This window comes from Garra rufa, chromosome 11, assembly GCF_049309525.1.
Source record: "Garra rufa chromosome 11, GarRuf1.0, whole genome shotgun sequence".
Classification (NCBI taxonomy): domain Eukaryota; kingdom Metazoa; phylum Chordata; class Actinopteri; order Cypriniformes; family Cyprinidae; genus Garra; species Garra rufa.
The window spans coordinates 20,408,283-20,425,463 of record NC_133371.1 but is presented as its reverse complement, the minus strand read 5'-3'; the positions used below and the strand labels follow the sequence as shown (position 1 = coordinate 20,425,463).

General features: G+C 40.6%; 1 protein-coding gene across 1 annotated transcript; it reads right to left on the bottom strand.

Annotated features, from left to right (window-relative positions):
- Positions 1 to 332: 332 nt before the first annotated feature.
- Positions 333 to 10,709, bottom strand: LOC141345261 (vomeronasal type-2 receptor 1-like). Its single transcript, XM_073850143.1, has 9 exons — positions 10,427 to 10,709; positions 7,582 to 8,735; positions 7,248 to 7,320; positions 3,307 to 3,463; positions 2,900 to 3,191; positions 1,971 to 2,759; positions 1,640 to 1,873; positions 1,356 to 1,479; positions 333 to 1,231 (listed from the first exon to the last, which is right to left on the bottom strand). Exons 1-9 carry the CDS (start codon positions 10,707 to 10,709, stop codon positions 333 to 335), a joined length of 4,005 nt encoding a protein of 1,334 aa, XP_073706244.1.
- Between the last annotated feature and the right edge of the window lie 6,472 nt (positions 10,710 to 17,181).

The following is a 17,181-nucleotide window of genomic DNA, read 5'->3' as shown; positions in this document are numbered from 1 at the left end:
ATGATATGACATGTAAATACAACAATATAACAGTTTATGTATGTATGTATGTATGTATGTATGTATGTATTTATTTATTTATTTTCGATTGAACATTGAAATGTTGGATTGATTGATTGATTGATTGATTGATTGATTGATTGATTGATTGATTGATTGATTGATTGATTGATTGATTGATTGACTGATTTTCCGTGAAAAAAAAATAGTATTGGATATATTTCTGTTTTTTTTTTCTGAATTTGAATTCTTAGAATACACAGAACTGTGTTTGTTTTCTATGTGTTTGCTGTTCAGTTACATACTTAACTATGGATTTAAATAGCTATAGACTAAGATTTTCCCATTATTTGTTTCTTTGTGTTCTTCTCTGGTTTTAGCAAAATTATGTAACATTTTGGGGCAAATATGCAAAACAGTAAACCAAAGCTTGAAGCTAAAATTGCAAATATCTGCACAGCCACAGTAAATTTTCCAGGAGAACTGACATAAGCTGGTATAAATGTGAGCCAGACAGCACAGAATATAAGCATGCTGAATGTGATGAACTTGGCTTCATTGAAGTTATCAGGAAGCTTCCGAGCAAAAAAAGCTAAAACAAAACACGAGATTGATAGCAGGCCAGTATAGCCTAGAACAGCCCAAAAACCAAAAGCTGAACCTAAGTTACATTCTAGCATGATCTTTTCTCTATAATAATTTGAATTCATATATGGAAAAGGAGGGGATGTTGTTAACCAAAGCACACATATAATCACCTGTATTAATGTTAAGAAAACAACACTGAGTCTCTGTTGAAGAGGCCCAAACCATTTCATGACATTACTTCCTGGAAGTGTAGCCCTGAAAGCCATTAAGACCACAATTGTTTTCCCCAGAACACAGGAGATACAGAGGACAAAAGTGATCCCAAATGCTGTGTGACGCAACATACAAGACCACTCAGTGGGCTGACCAATGAAAGTTAGTGCACAGAAAAAACAAAGTGAGAGTGAGAAGAGCAACAGGAAGCTCATCTCTGAGTTGTTGGCTCTAACAATAGGTGTTTCTTTATGAAGATAAAACAGAAGAGATACAATTGTTGTTAATAACACCCCAATCAAGGAGAAAATACAAAGCACCATCCCCATGGTTTCTGTATAGGAAAGGAATTCAACCACTTTTAATACACATCTGTCTTTGCTTTCATTCGACCAGTACTCCAAATCACAAGGAAAGCAGTCACTAGAATCTGTGAAGGAATTTGAAAAAATATTGATTGGAATTCGCATCACAAAAATCACTTCACTAATGGGCAGTATTACACTTCAGTTTGTCACACTGTCATGAGAGTTATCCACCATGCATTATTTTACCTGTGCCATTACTGATTTCTCCTTCAGCACATGGAATACAGTCATAACAGCAGACAGGTCGTCCTTTTTGCACAGCCTTCCTAGTTCCAGGGGGGCAGCTCTCACTGCACACGGACACAGGCAACTATGATAACATAATTTGTCATATAAAACCCTAAATGATTATTTAAATAAATTAATTTAGTTGCCTTACACTTTTACCACTCTGCTTTCATAATATTTGCAGACATATTCCTGTAAATGATTGTTTTTCATTCAATTTCATAATTATGTTCTCAGTGTACCTGTTCACTGTTCTCTGCCCATAACATGTGTTCCTGATTGACTTGAAGACGCTGATGTTGTTTTGAAGGCAGTGAGCTGTCATAGACACCCACATGCTTAAACAGCAAAGTTCCATCCTTGGCAGGCTGCCAGTTCACCAGGTCATATCTCGCTACTGGATCACCACTTGCATCAAAGAAAATTTCTTCACCTGTTTTAACAGTGAATCTCACATCCTTCATATACTCCAACACCTAATATGAAATGTCAGGAACATGACTGGTATTTAGTTTCAGTCTCACCTCCAAATCCACCCTCCCCCCCCCCTTAATTTCTCATGCTTTTACATACCTTTTGTGGTGTGGGCCTTTCTCCTTTACTGTTGTTGGAGGAAAATCGGAAGTCTTTTAATGCATTATGTAGTGTATGTGCAACAGCATATACTGCAGTGTACACTTTATTTGCTATTCGCAGCTCTGATATATCAGTATATTCATTTTGGAGCTTTGCTAATTTCTCTGAGCCAGTACAGCCACCACTGCCACTCTTCCTAAAGGAGCACTGAAAAGCTGTTTCCCAGAATTCTTTTAACAGTTCATTGTGTGGTTCTTTATCAGGGTGCACATTCACTAAGAACTCACGCAGACCGGAAAGTTTGGCATTTGCTACAGCAAAGCCCACTGCTCCAGAAAGGAAACTGTATTCCTTAGTTTCTGCAAGAGTTTGAGAAGTAATCCAGGATTCTGTACCAACCCACTGTAGCCCTGTTATGTTGTGTTGCGAAATTAATTTCACAAGGGGGACAAAATCTCCTAGTGCAATAAATGCCAGCACCACCCTGGCTGTGCTATTCTTTATCACTTCTATTGTCCTCAGAAACTGCTCTTGTGGATCAGTTCGAAATATGGCCTCTGAGTATTCAATACAAACCCCCTCTTGTTTTGCAGCCTCCTCAAATGCTGCGATACCATTATTACCATAGTCACTGCGACTCCTGACCGTCCCAACCCAGGTCCAGCCAAAGTGCTTGACGAGCTGAGCCAGAGCTCTACTTTGGTAATAATCACTGGGTATTGTTCTGAAGAAGGATGGATACCTTTTTCTGTCACTCAGGCATGCACATGTGGCAAAATGACTGATCTGAAGAAAAAATAAAATAAAAATGTATATTAGCCACATATGTTAACCAACTTCTCACATGCTGTTTTTACATTTCTTTTTCCATGATGGCACTTCTGTACATTCTTCCAATGTTTACTTTTAAACAGATTTAAACTTACAACAGGTAAGCTGAAAGGGCCAACAACAGATGCTAAGCCAATGGTGGGAGAAGATGTTGACTCTCCAATAATGGCAAGAACAGCTGGTGGTCTGAAGCAGGATGTATCACTCAAAGTCTCATCATAGCCATTTAATAAAGCCATGCCTGATTGGATAGTGTGAGCTATAGAGCCACAGGAATCATATATTTTATAGCCCAAAGAAACACCAGGCAACAGCTGTGTACTGTTATTTATCTCCTCAATGGCAAAAATCAGTGTTTGAGCAAATTTAAATTCACGCACATTCAAGCTGTGAAAATAAACCATAGTTTGACTATGTTACATTTTGAAAAAATAAATAAATAAATAAAAATAAAAAATCACAGAGTCATATTCACCTATTATCATAATATAATCATACAGACCTGACACATGTTGTTGGGTCTGGTTTGGAAGTGAACGAATGAATCTTTAGCAGAGCATTTCTGTGAATTGTAAAAACTGCTCCAATGTTGATGTCTTTTTCTGCAGAAAGTGAAGGGAGGGCTGGCTGACCAAGCAGATGGCAGGCTTGTGCTAACCCTGTAAAACAGATACAATCTACCACTATCAGCAGTGAGAGCAGTGGCACAGTCCTCTTTGCCATGTCAATATGTATGCAGAGCAGGAGCCTCTGAGGTATTACAGGGTGAGTGGCACCTTTTATTATATCTTTGAATGCTCTGGGGTAGGCATATTGAATCATTATCTCATGAAAGAAACAGTTTTAGTTGTAGGAATTCAAGCATAGAAGATGCTGAAACCTTATTAATTGAATTGTAAATTGTGCTATAATTAGTACATTCATATACAATGGAAGTCAGCAATGTTGGTATATCTCTCAGGGAAATTCATGGTAAAACTTTTCTTTTTTTATCTCGCAATTGAAAGTTTATATCTCACAATTCAATGAAAGAAGTCAGAATTGAGAGTTTATATTATACAGTTTATAAGTGTAAATATTATGATGAGTGAAAGAAGTTAAGGTCTTTGGTCACTTTGATCACCAAGGAGTATGAGTGTGACCCCAGTAAGGAACAGATTGACAGCGCATAGTTTTTTATAAATGTTGAAAACTCCATGAACCACATGATCACATGAGATCAAAGGATGTCTTTTCAACCCCTCTAGTTTTACCCATAGTTGAACACTAAGTGTAGGCAAGGTTTAACCCCTTAACTGTCACCCCCATTTTTTAAAATAGGCATGAACGTGCAGTATCCAAACTTCAATTGTTGTAATTCATGAACACTTCAGTTTAAATTTACCGTAAATAAAATGCACTGTACAATTTTTATTATATTTTATATAAAATACATATTTTACATAACAGGTTTTATCCTAAATTTGATATCAAATTGAAGCCTCACATCTAAATAAGTTATGTTCCAAATTTGAAGTTGATAGGAAAAAAAAAATGTTCCTGTGAAAGTTTGTTTACCACAATGCCATGCATTTTTCTGTCACAAAAGTCAAAATGTTTCAGAAAATTTTCATTCTATCACAAAATAACCATATATATGCAATCCTGAGACTCAGACCTTTCCAATGATATGTTTTTTGTCAAGATTGTAAAAAGTTGTGATTCTAAAAGACCGTAATGCATTTTGTAATATGACACTGATAAGGCGGAGGAGCCCGCCAAACAATTTTAAAGTACCATTTCCATGGTAAAGCAATGTCCAATTTCAAAATGATTCTTGAGCTTCTAAGCTTTCAGGTGATATATAATTTATGATGGTTACTAAACCATTTGATAGAGAAAAAGGACAATGGAAAAAAGAGCGCCAAGCGTCCCACAGGTTGGACGGTGACAGCTGAGATGTGTCTTTAATCTAGATAATCAATCACCTTTATTTATACAGCACTTTTAACAATACAGTACGTGTCAAAGCAACTTTACATTAATAAATAGGACAATAGTGTCAAAAGTGCAAAAGTTCCATGTTGCAGCAAAGTCAGATTTGCAAAGGACTCATCTGGTTCCCGTGGTCTTGCACCAACGGCCATCTAGGTGAGGAGTTATTTACTGATGATCCGTCTCTGGGGCTTATCTAGTTGATGTGGTCTCCGCTGACTTTTAGGGCTGTAGAGGTCATCTCTAGGTGCTGATCCACCATCTGAACTGGGTACGGACTGGATCCGGTGGACTGCAGTGACCATCTGATCTGGATACAGACTGGATCTGGCGGCTACGGTGACCTCGGGATAAGAACAAAACAGACTAATATTAGTGTAGATGCCATTCTTCTTGCGATGCAACAAGTATATCAGGTGTTATGGGAAGTGTTCCCGGTTCCGGTTGACCTAATTAATGCAGCCTAACAATCATTTAATCAATTTGGATTATATAATGTGTTAACCCTCTGAGCGCCAAAGTCGCAAAATTGTGACAAGACGTCATACTTAATCAAATATACAATAGTTCCTAATACGGTGTAATATGTAATAATTTGTATTCCCTACCACTAGATGGCAGACATATAGTACTTCAATTCTAGACCAAAATTACATTGTGTTCCTATTCAAAGTGCGAGGAAATAACCGAGCAAGTGAGCTATCATGTCATTGATGCGGAAGCAGTTCAGTTCATAGCGTGCAAGAAAATTGTGAGATTTGTGACAGAAAATCACCAAATGGCTGATAAAAAGTTGTACTGTGAGGATGTGTTGCAAATGTTATTTCCCGATTCTGACTCTGAAGGGGAATATTTGCCTTTTGGAAATGACGATCAGTCGTCTAATAATAGCGCGTCTCCTGCTACATCTTTGAAGCGCAGTGGTGCCACCGTGCAAGGCGAGAGTGTTCACGAAGCACAAACAAGTGATCATTTTGTCCCTTTGCCCAACGGGGATGGGGGTGGCAGGGGTGGATGTGGTTGTAGTGTCCATAGGAGGGCTGTTGCTAGAGGTAGAGGCATATGAGATGATATTAGACTCAAAATGATTAATAGATTCACGCACAATTATCCATGTACTGCATAAATTTTATGCACGTATCTTACTATCCACAAACAAATGCCTTTCAATTTGAGTCAGTGTAATTTGGGATTAAGTGATTGTGCAGCGTTTTGTACAAACACAGACATGTTTGCGAATAAAAATGTTCTGTTATTTTATATATAATAATAAAAATAATAATACACGGAATGAATAACTGACAGCCTGCTATTGAATTACAGATAAAAAGGTTTGGCAAAATTAAAAGGCTATAAGCTATTCTGTCTTAACCCTTTAGGCGCCAGGGTTTTTTTTTTTTTTTTTTGGAAAAATGCTGGATTTTGACATCAAGATTTCAAAAGCTTGTGGCTTGAAAGGGCTTAAAGATAGAGATCTACTGTAAATTAGAAAAATGTTGGGCATGACCAAAAGTTTATGTGGGGTGTAAATATACTCATCTAATTTGCACATAATGACATCATCACGGGGGCGGCAATATTGAATTTCATAATGTTCAGGAAATAGTAGATATTGAATTGGTTTTTTTTTTTTTTGTCTTTTTATCCTCATTCCAAATGATCAGAAAAGAGAAAGCCAACAATAAAACAGGAAAAAAAATACTAAATTATTACTATATTACTACACTATATAGAAGCAAAACGCATTTGAACAGTAGCCAATTTTTTGATCAGTTCTTTGTAATATTCAGGAAATAATAAATATTGAATGAATGTTTGAATTTATTTGCATTTTTTTGTCTTTTATCCTCATTCCAGATGATCAGAAACGAGGAAACCAACAATAAAACAGGAAAAAGTACTAAATTATATTACTATTCGATATAGTAGCAAAATGCATGTGAACAGTAGCCAACTTTTTGATCATTTCATAAGTAATATTCAGGAAATAATAGATAATGAATGGATGTTTGAACTTATTTGAATGTTTTTTTTTTTTTTCTTTTTATCCTCATTCCAAATTATCAGAAAAGAGGAGACCAACAATAAAACAGGAAAAAGTACAAATTATTACTTATTACTATACTGTACAGTAGTAAAATGATCAAATGAATGAGAATAGAGGAAATTAAAAAAGGGCAAAGGGACGAAATGATTACTTGTTTGTGCTTTGTGAACACTCTCGTCTTGCACGGCAGCACCACTGTGCTGCTAAGATGTACCGGATGACGAGCGTCTATTAGACGGCCGTTCGTCATTTCCAAAAGGCAAATGTTCCCCTTCAGAGTCAGAATCAGCAAATAACATTTGCAACGCATCCTCACGGTACAACTTTTTATCAGCCATTTGGTGATTTTCTCTCACAAATCTTAGAATTTACTCGGACGCTATGAATTGAACTACTTCCGCATCAATGATAAGATTGCTCACTTGCTCTGTTATTTCCTCCAACACTTTGAATAGGTGTTCTGCCCATAGCATGGTCATGGTGTATGGCTGACACCTACAGGCCATTTGTAGCATTGCGGTTATATAATTTTTCCATATATACGCAGTGTTTAATTTAGTTCGGCAACACGCAACGTGCAGCAACGATTTCTGTTCAGCCCACAAACGGTCATTGCCTTGGAGAAACATATGCTTGTAAGTTATTGACTATTTTTAGTCAGTTTGTAAGAGAGTTATGTGCTATGACAATGTATGTATATAATTGTATATACACCATTATTTGTTTTAACTTGTCAAATGTCTTTGGATCACATACCTCCCGACACAGCAGTCCCTGATCCACACAGAGGCGAGCCCACTGTCGCAACAACACTTGGGTAGACTGATCTTCCGCTGCTCGCTCTCTTGGCGAGGGCCCTCTCCCTCTGTCCATATAAATCCACAGTCGTGATACCGCTGGATCAGTCCGCTGTGCCCTCTTCCACTCGGCCAACAAGCTGGGACCCACTCTGTCTCCTTGATTATTAGGTACCACTGTCTCGAACTTGTGACCCTCCTCCAGGTTCTCAGTAACTGGAACAAAGGCATGGACAACTTCTGATGCAACATATCCGACTTCACCGCATGGAACTGCTCCATCTTCTGTGGGCCCAGCAGAAGTCTCACTCACAGGCCACCGTGAGAGGGCATCGGCATTTCCATTTGTTCGCCCCGGTCTATAACGCACCTCAAACTGGAATCCCGCAAGCTGGGCCGCCCAATGTTGCTCCACTGCGCCCAGATTTGCTGTATTCAGATGGGCCAGGGGATTATTATCTGTGAAAACAGTAAAGGGGGACACAGCAAGATATTCCCTAAACTTTTCCACTATAGCCCATTTTAAAGCCAGAAGTTCCAGTTTGAATGAGCTGTAATTTTTATCATTCCTTTCTGTTGGTCGGAGACTTCTACTTGCATAAGAAATTACTCTCTCCTTCCCCTCTTGGACCTGTGCCAGTACTGCACCCAACCCTGTCTGGCTGGCATCAGTGTACAACAAAAATGGCAACTCAAAATCAGCATATGCCAATATGGGTGCTTGTAGGAGACTCTCCTTCACTTTCTTAAATGCAATGTCCTGTGCCTCTCCCCATGCCCAACCATCTGTTTTTCCTGCAGCCGGTCGAGTACGCCATTTTGATGTCCCCCACAACATTGAGTTCAGTGGTGCTGCAATCTGGGCAAAGTCTTTTATAAAACGTCTATAGTATCCTGCTAGGCCCAAAAAAGCACGTAACTGAGTGATATTTTGAGGGGTTGCCCAGGCCTCCACTGCCCGCAACTTCTCTGGGTCCGGTGACACTCCTCCTTCTGCAATGACATGGCCTAGATAATGAACTTGGCTCTTGAAAAGGGAACACTTACTGAGTTTGACCTTTAGGCCGAAGTCCCCCAGACGACTGAAGACTAAATCTAAATGGCCAATATGGGCTTCAAAGGAAGGGGAAAAAACAATTATGTCATCCAAATAAAGCAACAATGTTTCAAAATTTTGGTCGCCCAGGCAGCTTTTGACCAATCTTTGAAAAGTTCCTGGATCATTGCATAACCCCATCGGCATCCGATTAAATTCATATAGCCCCATCGGCGTCACAAAGGCGGTCTTCTCTTTGTCAGCTGGGTGCACCCCTACCTGCCAATACCCGTGTGCTAGATCTAATGTTGAAAACACTCTAGATTTTTTCAATGAAGCCAATGACTCCTCAATTCTAGGCAAAGGGTATGAATCTTTATGAGTAACACTATTCAGCCGCCTGTAGTCTACACAGAAACGAAGGGTGCCGTCCTTCTTTCTGACAAGCACTACAGGTGCTGCCCAAGGACTATAACTCTCCCGAATAATACCATTTTCAAGCATGTTATTTAAAAGTCCCCTTACTTCTTGATACAATTTTGGTGGAATCCTATTATAACGATCTCTAATTGGGGCTGCATCAACTGTTGGTATTACATGTAAAACCCTATCCGTATACCCATAATCCTCATCATGTTCTGAGAAGACCTTCTGATGCTTAGATAACAAATCAGAAATCATTTCTTGTTGTTTGGTGCTAAATTGCAGTGGATCTAAAGAGACAGCCACAGGCCAGGGAATCTGCTCTTGTCTTGCATCCTGCACTCTATTTTGTCTCACCCCCACTTCCACAGTCTCATTATCCAATGATCTTAGTTCTACATTTCCCTGCAACTTTGGACACAACTCAACATCAGAAATCTGGCCTAACCGGCAACGCTGAAAAAGTGTCACCGGGACTGGGGAGAGATTTAAAATTCTGACTTTAACTCTACCATTTGAAACAGTGCTCAATGATCGGGCTACCAGTAACTGTCCTGGCAATACCTCATCTTGACATGGTTCTACCAAACCCACATAATCCTTTCTATCAGGCCTAACACGTGCACATGCCTCGATCACCACCTCTGACTGTGCTGGTATTATTTTTATTTTTCCTTGCGGCCAGTAAATTGTGCTTATCTTTCCTGACTCATCAACAAAGTTTAACAAGTCTTCACACACAGAAAACATTTGGTTCCATACCTTAACTTGCACTTCACTTTCTACCCCAAAGCAACTATCTCCAGACTGTGTCATCAAAAATTTCCTACACTCTTTAATTACATTCATTCCAATTAACCCTGGATATGATGACCCATTTGAGTCTTTGACAATAAGCACTCCCCTTTTTGGTATTACTTTGCCACAAATAATTAAATCCACCTCAATATACCCAATGTAAGGAATCACTAACCCATTCGCAGCTACCAAATTAAACCTTTGAATAGGTGGATACATTGTTGGCCCCCCAGTCTCAAAATGTTTCTTAAAATAGCTTTCTGTCAATGTAGTTACTTGTGAGCCTGTATCAATCAAACAAGATGTTTTGACCCCATGTATCACTACGTCAACAACTGGGCATTGTCCTATTAAATGATCTTTCTTTTCTGATTGGCCACTCCCTAACATACCCACTGTTTGGGCCTGCACAGTGGGTTTTACAAGTTTAAAGGCCCTTGTACGCTTTCCACCATCCTACAGCGTCTTTCAATATGCCCAACTTGTTTGCAACGGCGACAGATAGGTCTTCCCTGATGGTCAAATTGATCTGAACTTTTTCGCCCACCCCTGAACTCATATCTAGGTCTGGCAGTATCGCTGTTAGGCAGTAAATTCTGTACTCCCTCACGAACTTCATTAATCATTCCAGCCACCATTTCTTTTATTTCTCCTTTTAACTGCAAGAAAACCTCCTGTTTGATTTCCTCAACTAGTTTTGCTTTATCTGGGGCTGGTTTTAACTGTACTGTTGCAGCTACAGCCTGCCTCACCTCCCCAAACTCATCCGCTCGTAAAATTGCTTCCTGTTTGACCTCTGCAAAAGAACGGTCTGGTGCTGCTCTAACCATACCCCGAAGTTCCCTACGCAATCCTGCATCCAAAAGTCCTAACATAAATTGATCCCGTAAGATGTTACCCCTAATGGTCTCATCCCCCCTGTTTTCCAACCGATTACTCAATTCCTGAAGTGCCAGAGCATACTGTCTAACATTCTCATCTGTCCTTTGTTTACGGGTAAAGAACTGGGAACGAAGGGTTGCAAGGGGAACTATGTCTCCATAAATACCTTTCAAAACTGTCAATATCTGTTCGGCTGTCGCACGTTCTGTTATAGGCAAGGCCAACACTTCTCTCTTTGCTTCTCCATCCAAATTACTTATCAAAGCTGACACTTTCTGTGCCTCAGAAAAAGGATATATTTTAAACATTGATGTCTGCGTATCATACCAATCCTGAAAATTATTTGCCTGAGTCATTTGTTCTCCATTAAATTTTTGACACCATGGTGTTCCCATCATAAAAGGAAACATAACCATGTTTGCATTTGTTCCCTGATTCTGAGCCATATTAGGTGAACTATCTTCTCCCTGCTGCTGCTCACTAGATGTAGAAGGTAACTGCCCAGATTGTGTAGTTGACATCTTACCTGCTATTGCCCAATGTCCAGACTGCCAAACTACGCCAAGTTGTAACACTCCAAAAGAAGTGAAATGAAACGTCCCACAGGTTCCTAACTGGACAAAATTATTTATTTGGGCATTAATAGCAGGGGTGACTCAAGCACACAACCTTAAGGAATACAAATGTAACACTTTTATTCTTATACTCTAATACAAATATTAAAACCTCAAAGGGCAAAGCAGCAGGTTAGAATGGTTGTTAAATACATACTTCAATTAACAGTGTGGTTGATGAATCACAAGTCACCGAAGGCAAATATATATCAACGAACAAAGATATTCAGCAGAGGGCTTCAACACCTTAACATTAGTTCATGTGTCCACAAAATCTACCAAATTTCATTACACAGCAAACACCACAAGTACAAAAGTGTATCAGTTGAATCACACCCACGTCAATACACACCAAAAAGGATCACTCAATATGTATATAAAAACCACTCTGGCTAACTATTCAGCCGTCGTCAATATAAAACAATGAAAAGTTGCGCATGAATGATAAAAACCTGCCCTAATACCCCCTGCACGCACACACACAGACACAAACAAAAATACACGCGCCGGGGGACCAACAACAATTAATCACATTAAACCAGGACTCCCCGGCGCATAAAGTTCTTCATATACACACAAATCAAAATACATACAAGCAAATACTGGACTGCTGGCCTTCTTACCCGCTACCGGACATGGGGTATAGCGTTCGGCGAAACAATAGCGGTGGCCGCCGTACTCAAGTTAGGAAAACCCGACTACAAAACTATCCCTCCCGATCGCTTAACACACGTCACGGGAAAACATCCAGCCCACGTCCCGGCACGGTAGCCTCGGCAAGAAGTTCAGCAGCCCTCACATCGAAGTCCCTCAACAACAACAAAGCTCATAACTTTATTGATTCCATAGAGCTCCAGCACAGGTGTTCATCATTTCCTCCTAAAGGAGACACAGCGAGGACACTACGGGCGCAACCCCGGTCGCCCCTCCCCTTGTCTAAAATGAAGGGCTTACATAATGGTGGGAGCAAGTTTTTCTTCACATGTGCACAGATCGTACGCGTTCATATTTATATGTATATCGAACAAATTAATGCACAATTTGTAATTTCATTTCTTGTTTATTGTATTTCAGTTTTACAAGTAAAAAGAAACGAGCACAGAAGTAAACATTCTGGAAAGAATCAACTGCTTCATGCGTATTTGTTAACTAGCTGTCTAGCTTCTTCAGAGCAACGTAGTTGCGAGGACAGTATAGTAAAAAAGCATCGAAGCAACAAGCAAGATTGCAAGAGCTGTATTCACAACCACACGCTGCACTAACCAGTGATCAAAATTTGAAGAATTCAGTTTGCCTGAAAGCAAGATGGATCCAGTCAAGGATGCTGAAACTTCCCAACAAGGGTTTGAGACGCGATCGCACGTATCCGGCTCCAGATATTCTTCACGCTCGAGTAGATCATCCGCCAGTTCAGCAGTTATTCGTGCTAGAGCAAAAGCCGAAGCGGCACGTGCAGAGGTGTCTTATGCTGAAGAAGAGGCAAAAATGATGAAAGAGAAAGCAGAATTAGAAGCCGAAGCAGCGAGACGCAAAGCAGAATTAGAAGCTAATTTGCATGTGTTGCAAAAACAAAGGGCAGCAGTTGCAGCTTCGGCTGAAGCAGCAGTTTATGAAGCCGCAGTACAAACGGAGGAACTGCTTAAAGACTTACCAGAATTAGCTATTCAAGATGCAGCGCAAAGAACCAGTGAGTATGTAGAGACTCATTCTCTGATTCAAGATAACCAGGAAGAGGTACACATGCAAGCTAAGTCTCAAGCATCACAGCAGCTTCCAGATTCTACATGGCCACAGTCCACTCTGGGAGTTTCTAGGTTTGTTCCTCTCCATCAAAGTAACACAGTTCAAGTCTCAACACCAAAGATGAGCGTGAGAGACAGCGGAGGTTATAGTGCTCCACAGCATCCCACGCACTATGCAAACTATCCTGAATCCTCTCTCAGAGACTATCCGATGAGACCTTTAGAGACTACTGACTTAACAAAACATCTGATACGAAGGGAGTTAGTGAGTAACGGATTACTGACGTTTGACGACTGCCCAGAAAATTATTGGGCGTGGAAGACCTCATTCCGAAGTGTGATAATGGACTTCAATCTAACAGCTAGGGAGGAGATGGACCTGCTTGTAAAATGGCTCGGGCCAGAATCTTCACAACAGGCCAAGAGAATCAGGTCAGTGCATGTTCATAATCCAGCACTAGGTGTTCAGATGACATGGCAGAGGTTGGAAGAATGCTATGGTAGCTCTGAGGTCATTGAGGATGCTCTGTTGAGGAAGTTAGAGAACTTTCCTAAAATCTCTAACAAAGACAAGGTGAAGTTGAGAGAGCTAGGAGACCTTTTGTTGGAGATGGATGCAGCAAAGTCAGGAGGCCACTTGCCAGGATTGGCCTATTTAGATACTGCTCGTGGAGTTAAATCAATCATTGAAAAGCTGCCATACAATTTGCAAGATAAGTGGATTGCTCAAGGCTCCAAATACAAGGAAGATTATCATGTTTCCTTTCCGCCATTCAGTTTCTTCACCAGATTCATTGTCAGTCAAGCCAAGATCAAGAATGATCCAAGTTTCACATTCTCAATAAGCAATACCCAATCTTCTGCAAAGTCAGAACTGTGTGCAGCAAAGTACAGCAACCGATCATCTGTATCGGTCAGAAAGACAGACGTGTCAACTGCACGTACAGTCTTTCAAGGAAAAAGCCCTGAAAAGGAACCGATCGAACCAGATAGTCAGTGTCCTCATCCGTTGACAAAGTGTCGTGAGTTCAGAAGTAGACACATCGATGATCGCAAAAGATACCTGAAAGAAAAGGACATTTGTTTTAGATGTTGTTCATCTACTCAGCATTTTGCCAATGACTGTAAAGTCAACATAAAGTGCAAAGAATGCAACAGTGAGAAACACACCACAGCACTGCATCCGGGTCCAGCTCCCTGGGTTACAGAACTGCCTGCAGGAGTGAGTCAGCAGGGCGGGGAGAAGAAAGATACTACGTTGACAGCTATTATATCCAAGTGCACAGAAATCTGTGGAAGCATGTTGAAGCCTAGGTCATGTTCTAAAATCTGCTTGGTGTCAGTATATCCGTGTGGCAAACCAGCAAGTGCTGTGAAGATGTACGCAGTATTAGATGATCAAAGCAATCGATCATTAGCCAAGTCGAAGTTCTTTGATGCCTTTGGCATCACGGGAGAGTCATTCTCATATACCTTAAAAACATGCTCAGGCACTATGGAGAAAACAGGACGCAGAGCATCTGGCTTCACAGTTCAGTCCATCGATGGGAAAACTCAGGTAGAACTTCCTACACTCATTGAATGTGATATGATGCCTGATGACAGATCTGAAATTCCAACACCTGATGTCACACAATACTACCCTCATCTGAAATCTGTAGCAGACAATATTCCAGAACACAATCCTGATGCATCAATACTTCTGCTGTTGGGTAGAGATATCTTGAGTGTTCATAAGGTACGTGAACAAATCAATGGGCCTCTTAACACGCCCTACGCCCAGAGACTGGATTTAGGTTGGGTTATAGTCGGAGAGGTGTGCTTAGGGGGAGTTCATAAGCCTATGGATGTAAGCACTTTCAAAACGAACGTGCTAATAAATGGACGACCATCTCTGTTCAGCCCTTGCACCAACTACATGAAGATAAAAGACACTCACAGCGCTCCTAAGCAAGAACATTGTATAGCTTCACTGTGTTACTTGGGCGTTCCTACGGAGGAAACAGAGAGTGTGTTCGCTAAAACTCCGAATGATGACAAACCTGCGCCGTCTATCAAAGATTGTGAGTTTCTTCAAATAATGGAAGAAGGTATGTATGTTGACGAAACGAACCACTGGGTGGCACCACTGCCATTTCGCTCAACCCGACGTCGACTACCAAATAACAGAGAGCTGGCACAAAAACGTCTCCTTTCTTTACAACGCTCCTTTCAGAAAAGTCCTGAAATGAAGAATCACTTTATTCAATTCATGCAAAAGATCTTTGATAATGATCAAGCAGAACCAGTACCTCCATTAAACCAAGATGAGGAGTGTTGGTATCTGCCGACCTTTGGCGTTTACCACCCACAAAAACCAAGGCAAATCAGAGTGGTTTTTGATTCAAGTGCGCCTTATCAAGGCATCTCTTTGAACGGTGTGCTGCTTAGCGGTCCTGATCTGAATAACACACTTTTGGGTGTGTTACTACATTTTCGCAAAGAACAGGTTGCGATTAGTGCTGATATACAGCAAATGTTTTATTCTTTTATAGTAAGAGAGGACCACCGAAACTACTTAAAATTTCTCTGGTACAAAGACAATGACACCAGCAAGGACGTTATGGAGTTCAGAATGAAAGTACACGTTTTCGGAAACAGTCCGTCTCCAGCAATAGCTATCTACGGCTTGAAACGAACAGCAGATCAAGGAGAGAAGGAGTATGGAGAAGACGCAAAACAGTTTGTCATGAGAAACTTTTATGTTGACGATGGACTCACCTCAGTGCCTTCTGAAGCTGAAGCAGTCAGTCTCTTGCAGAGGACTAGAGAAATGCTAGCGGAATCAAACCTCAAACTACATAAACTAGCATCAAACAGAAGTTCAGTTATGGAGGCATTTCCCGCAAAGGACAGAGCTAACAATCTAAAGGATCTAGTTCTAGGTGTTGACCCTTTACCCCTTCAGAGGAGTTTAGGAGTAAGCTGGAATCTACAGTCTGACAGTTTCACTTTCCAAGTGTCAAAAGAAGTGAGACCATTCACACGAAGAGGAATCTTAGCTACGGTGAACAGTCTGTATGATCCGCTAGGATTTGCAGCCCCCATAACCATACAAGGAAAAGCACTAATGCGAGAGATTTCTGTAGACCAATGTGATTGGGACGCCCCACTTTCAGCACACAGAGAAACTCAGTGGAGAGTATGGACTGATGATTTAGTTCATCTTGAAACACTTAGTGTTCCCCGACCTTATGTACCAGTGTCACTGACTTCTACTGTTCAGAAAGAGGAATGTGTGTTCTCTGATGCTTCTACTGTAGCAATAGCTGCTGTAGCATACCTCAGAGTTGTAGAGGATAATGGCCATTGTCATGTAGGCTTTATTATGGGCAAATCAAAGCTGGCTCCAAAACCAGCCCATACAGTACCGCGTTTGGAGTTATGCGCAGCTGTTTTAGCAGTCGAGCTTGCAGAATTGATACCCAGCGAAATTGACATTGATCTGCATTCAGTGAAATACTACACTGATAGCAAAATTGTACTGGGATACATTAACAATGCTTCTCGCAGGTTTTATGTTTATGTGTCCAACAGAGTTGTACGGATTCGAAAATCATCTACCCCGGAACAGTGGCATTACATTGCTACCAGTCAGAACCCAGCAGACAACGCTACCAGACCAGTGCCAGCTGCTGAACTACAGAACACAAACTGGTTCACAGGTCCAGCGTTTCTGCACCAAACTTGTGTAAGGGAAACAACGGAACATGAAGATTTCAGTTTAATTGACCCAGAATCTGACAGTGAAATTCGGCCTGAAATAACAACCTTCACGACGAAGATCAATAAACGTCAGCTGGGATCTCACAGATTCAGTAGATTTTCCAATTGGAAATCCCTTGTGAGAGGGATAGCTGTTCTAACTCACATTGCGAAAGCGTATACCAGCAGCACGCAAAAAAGTTCATGTACAGGATGGCATCGCTGCAAAATGGCACACTGTACAGTGAATTTTGCACAAGCAGAAACAACTATAATCAAATGTGTCCAACAAGAGATCTTCCAAGCAGAGTTAAAGTCTT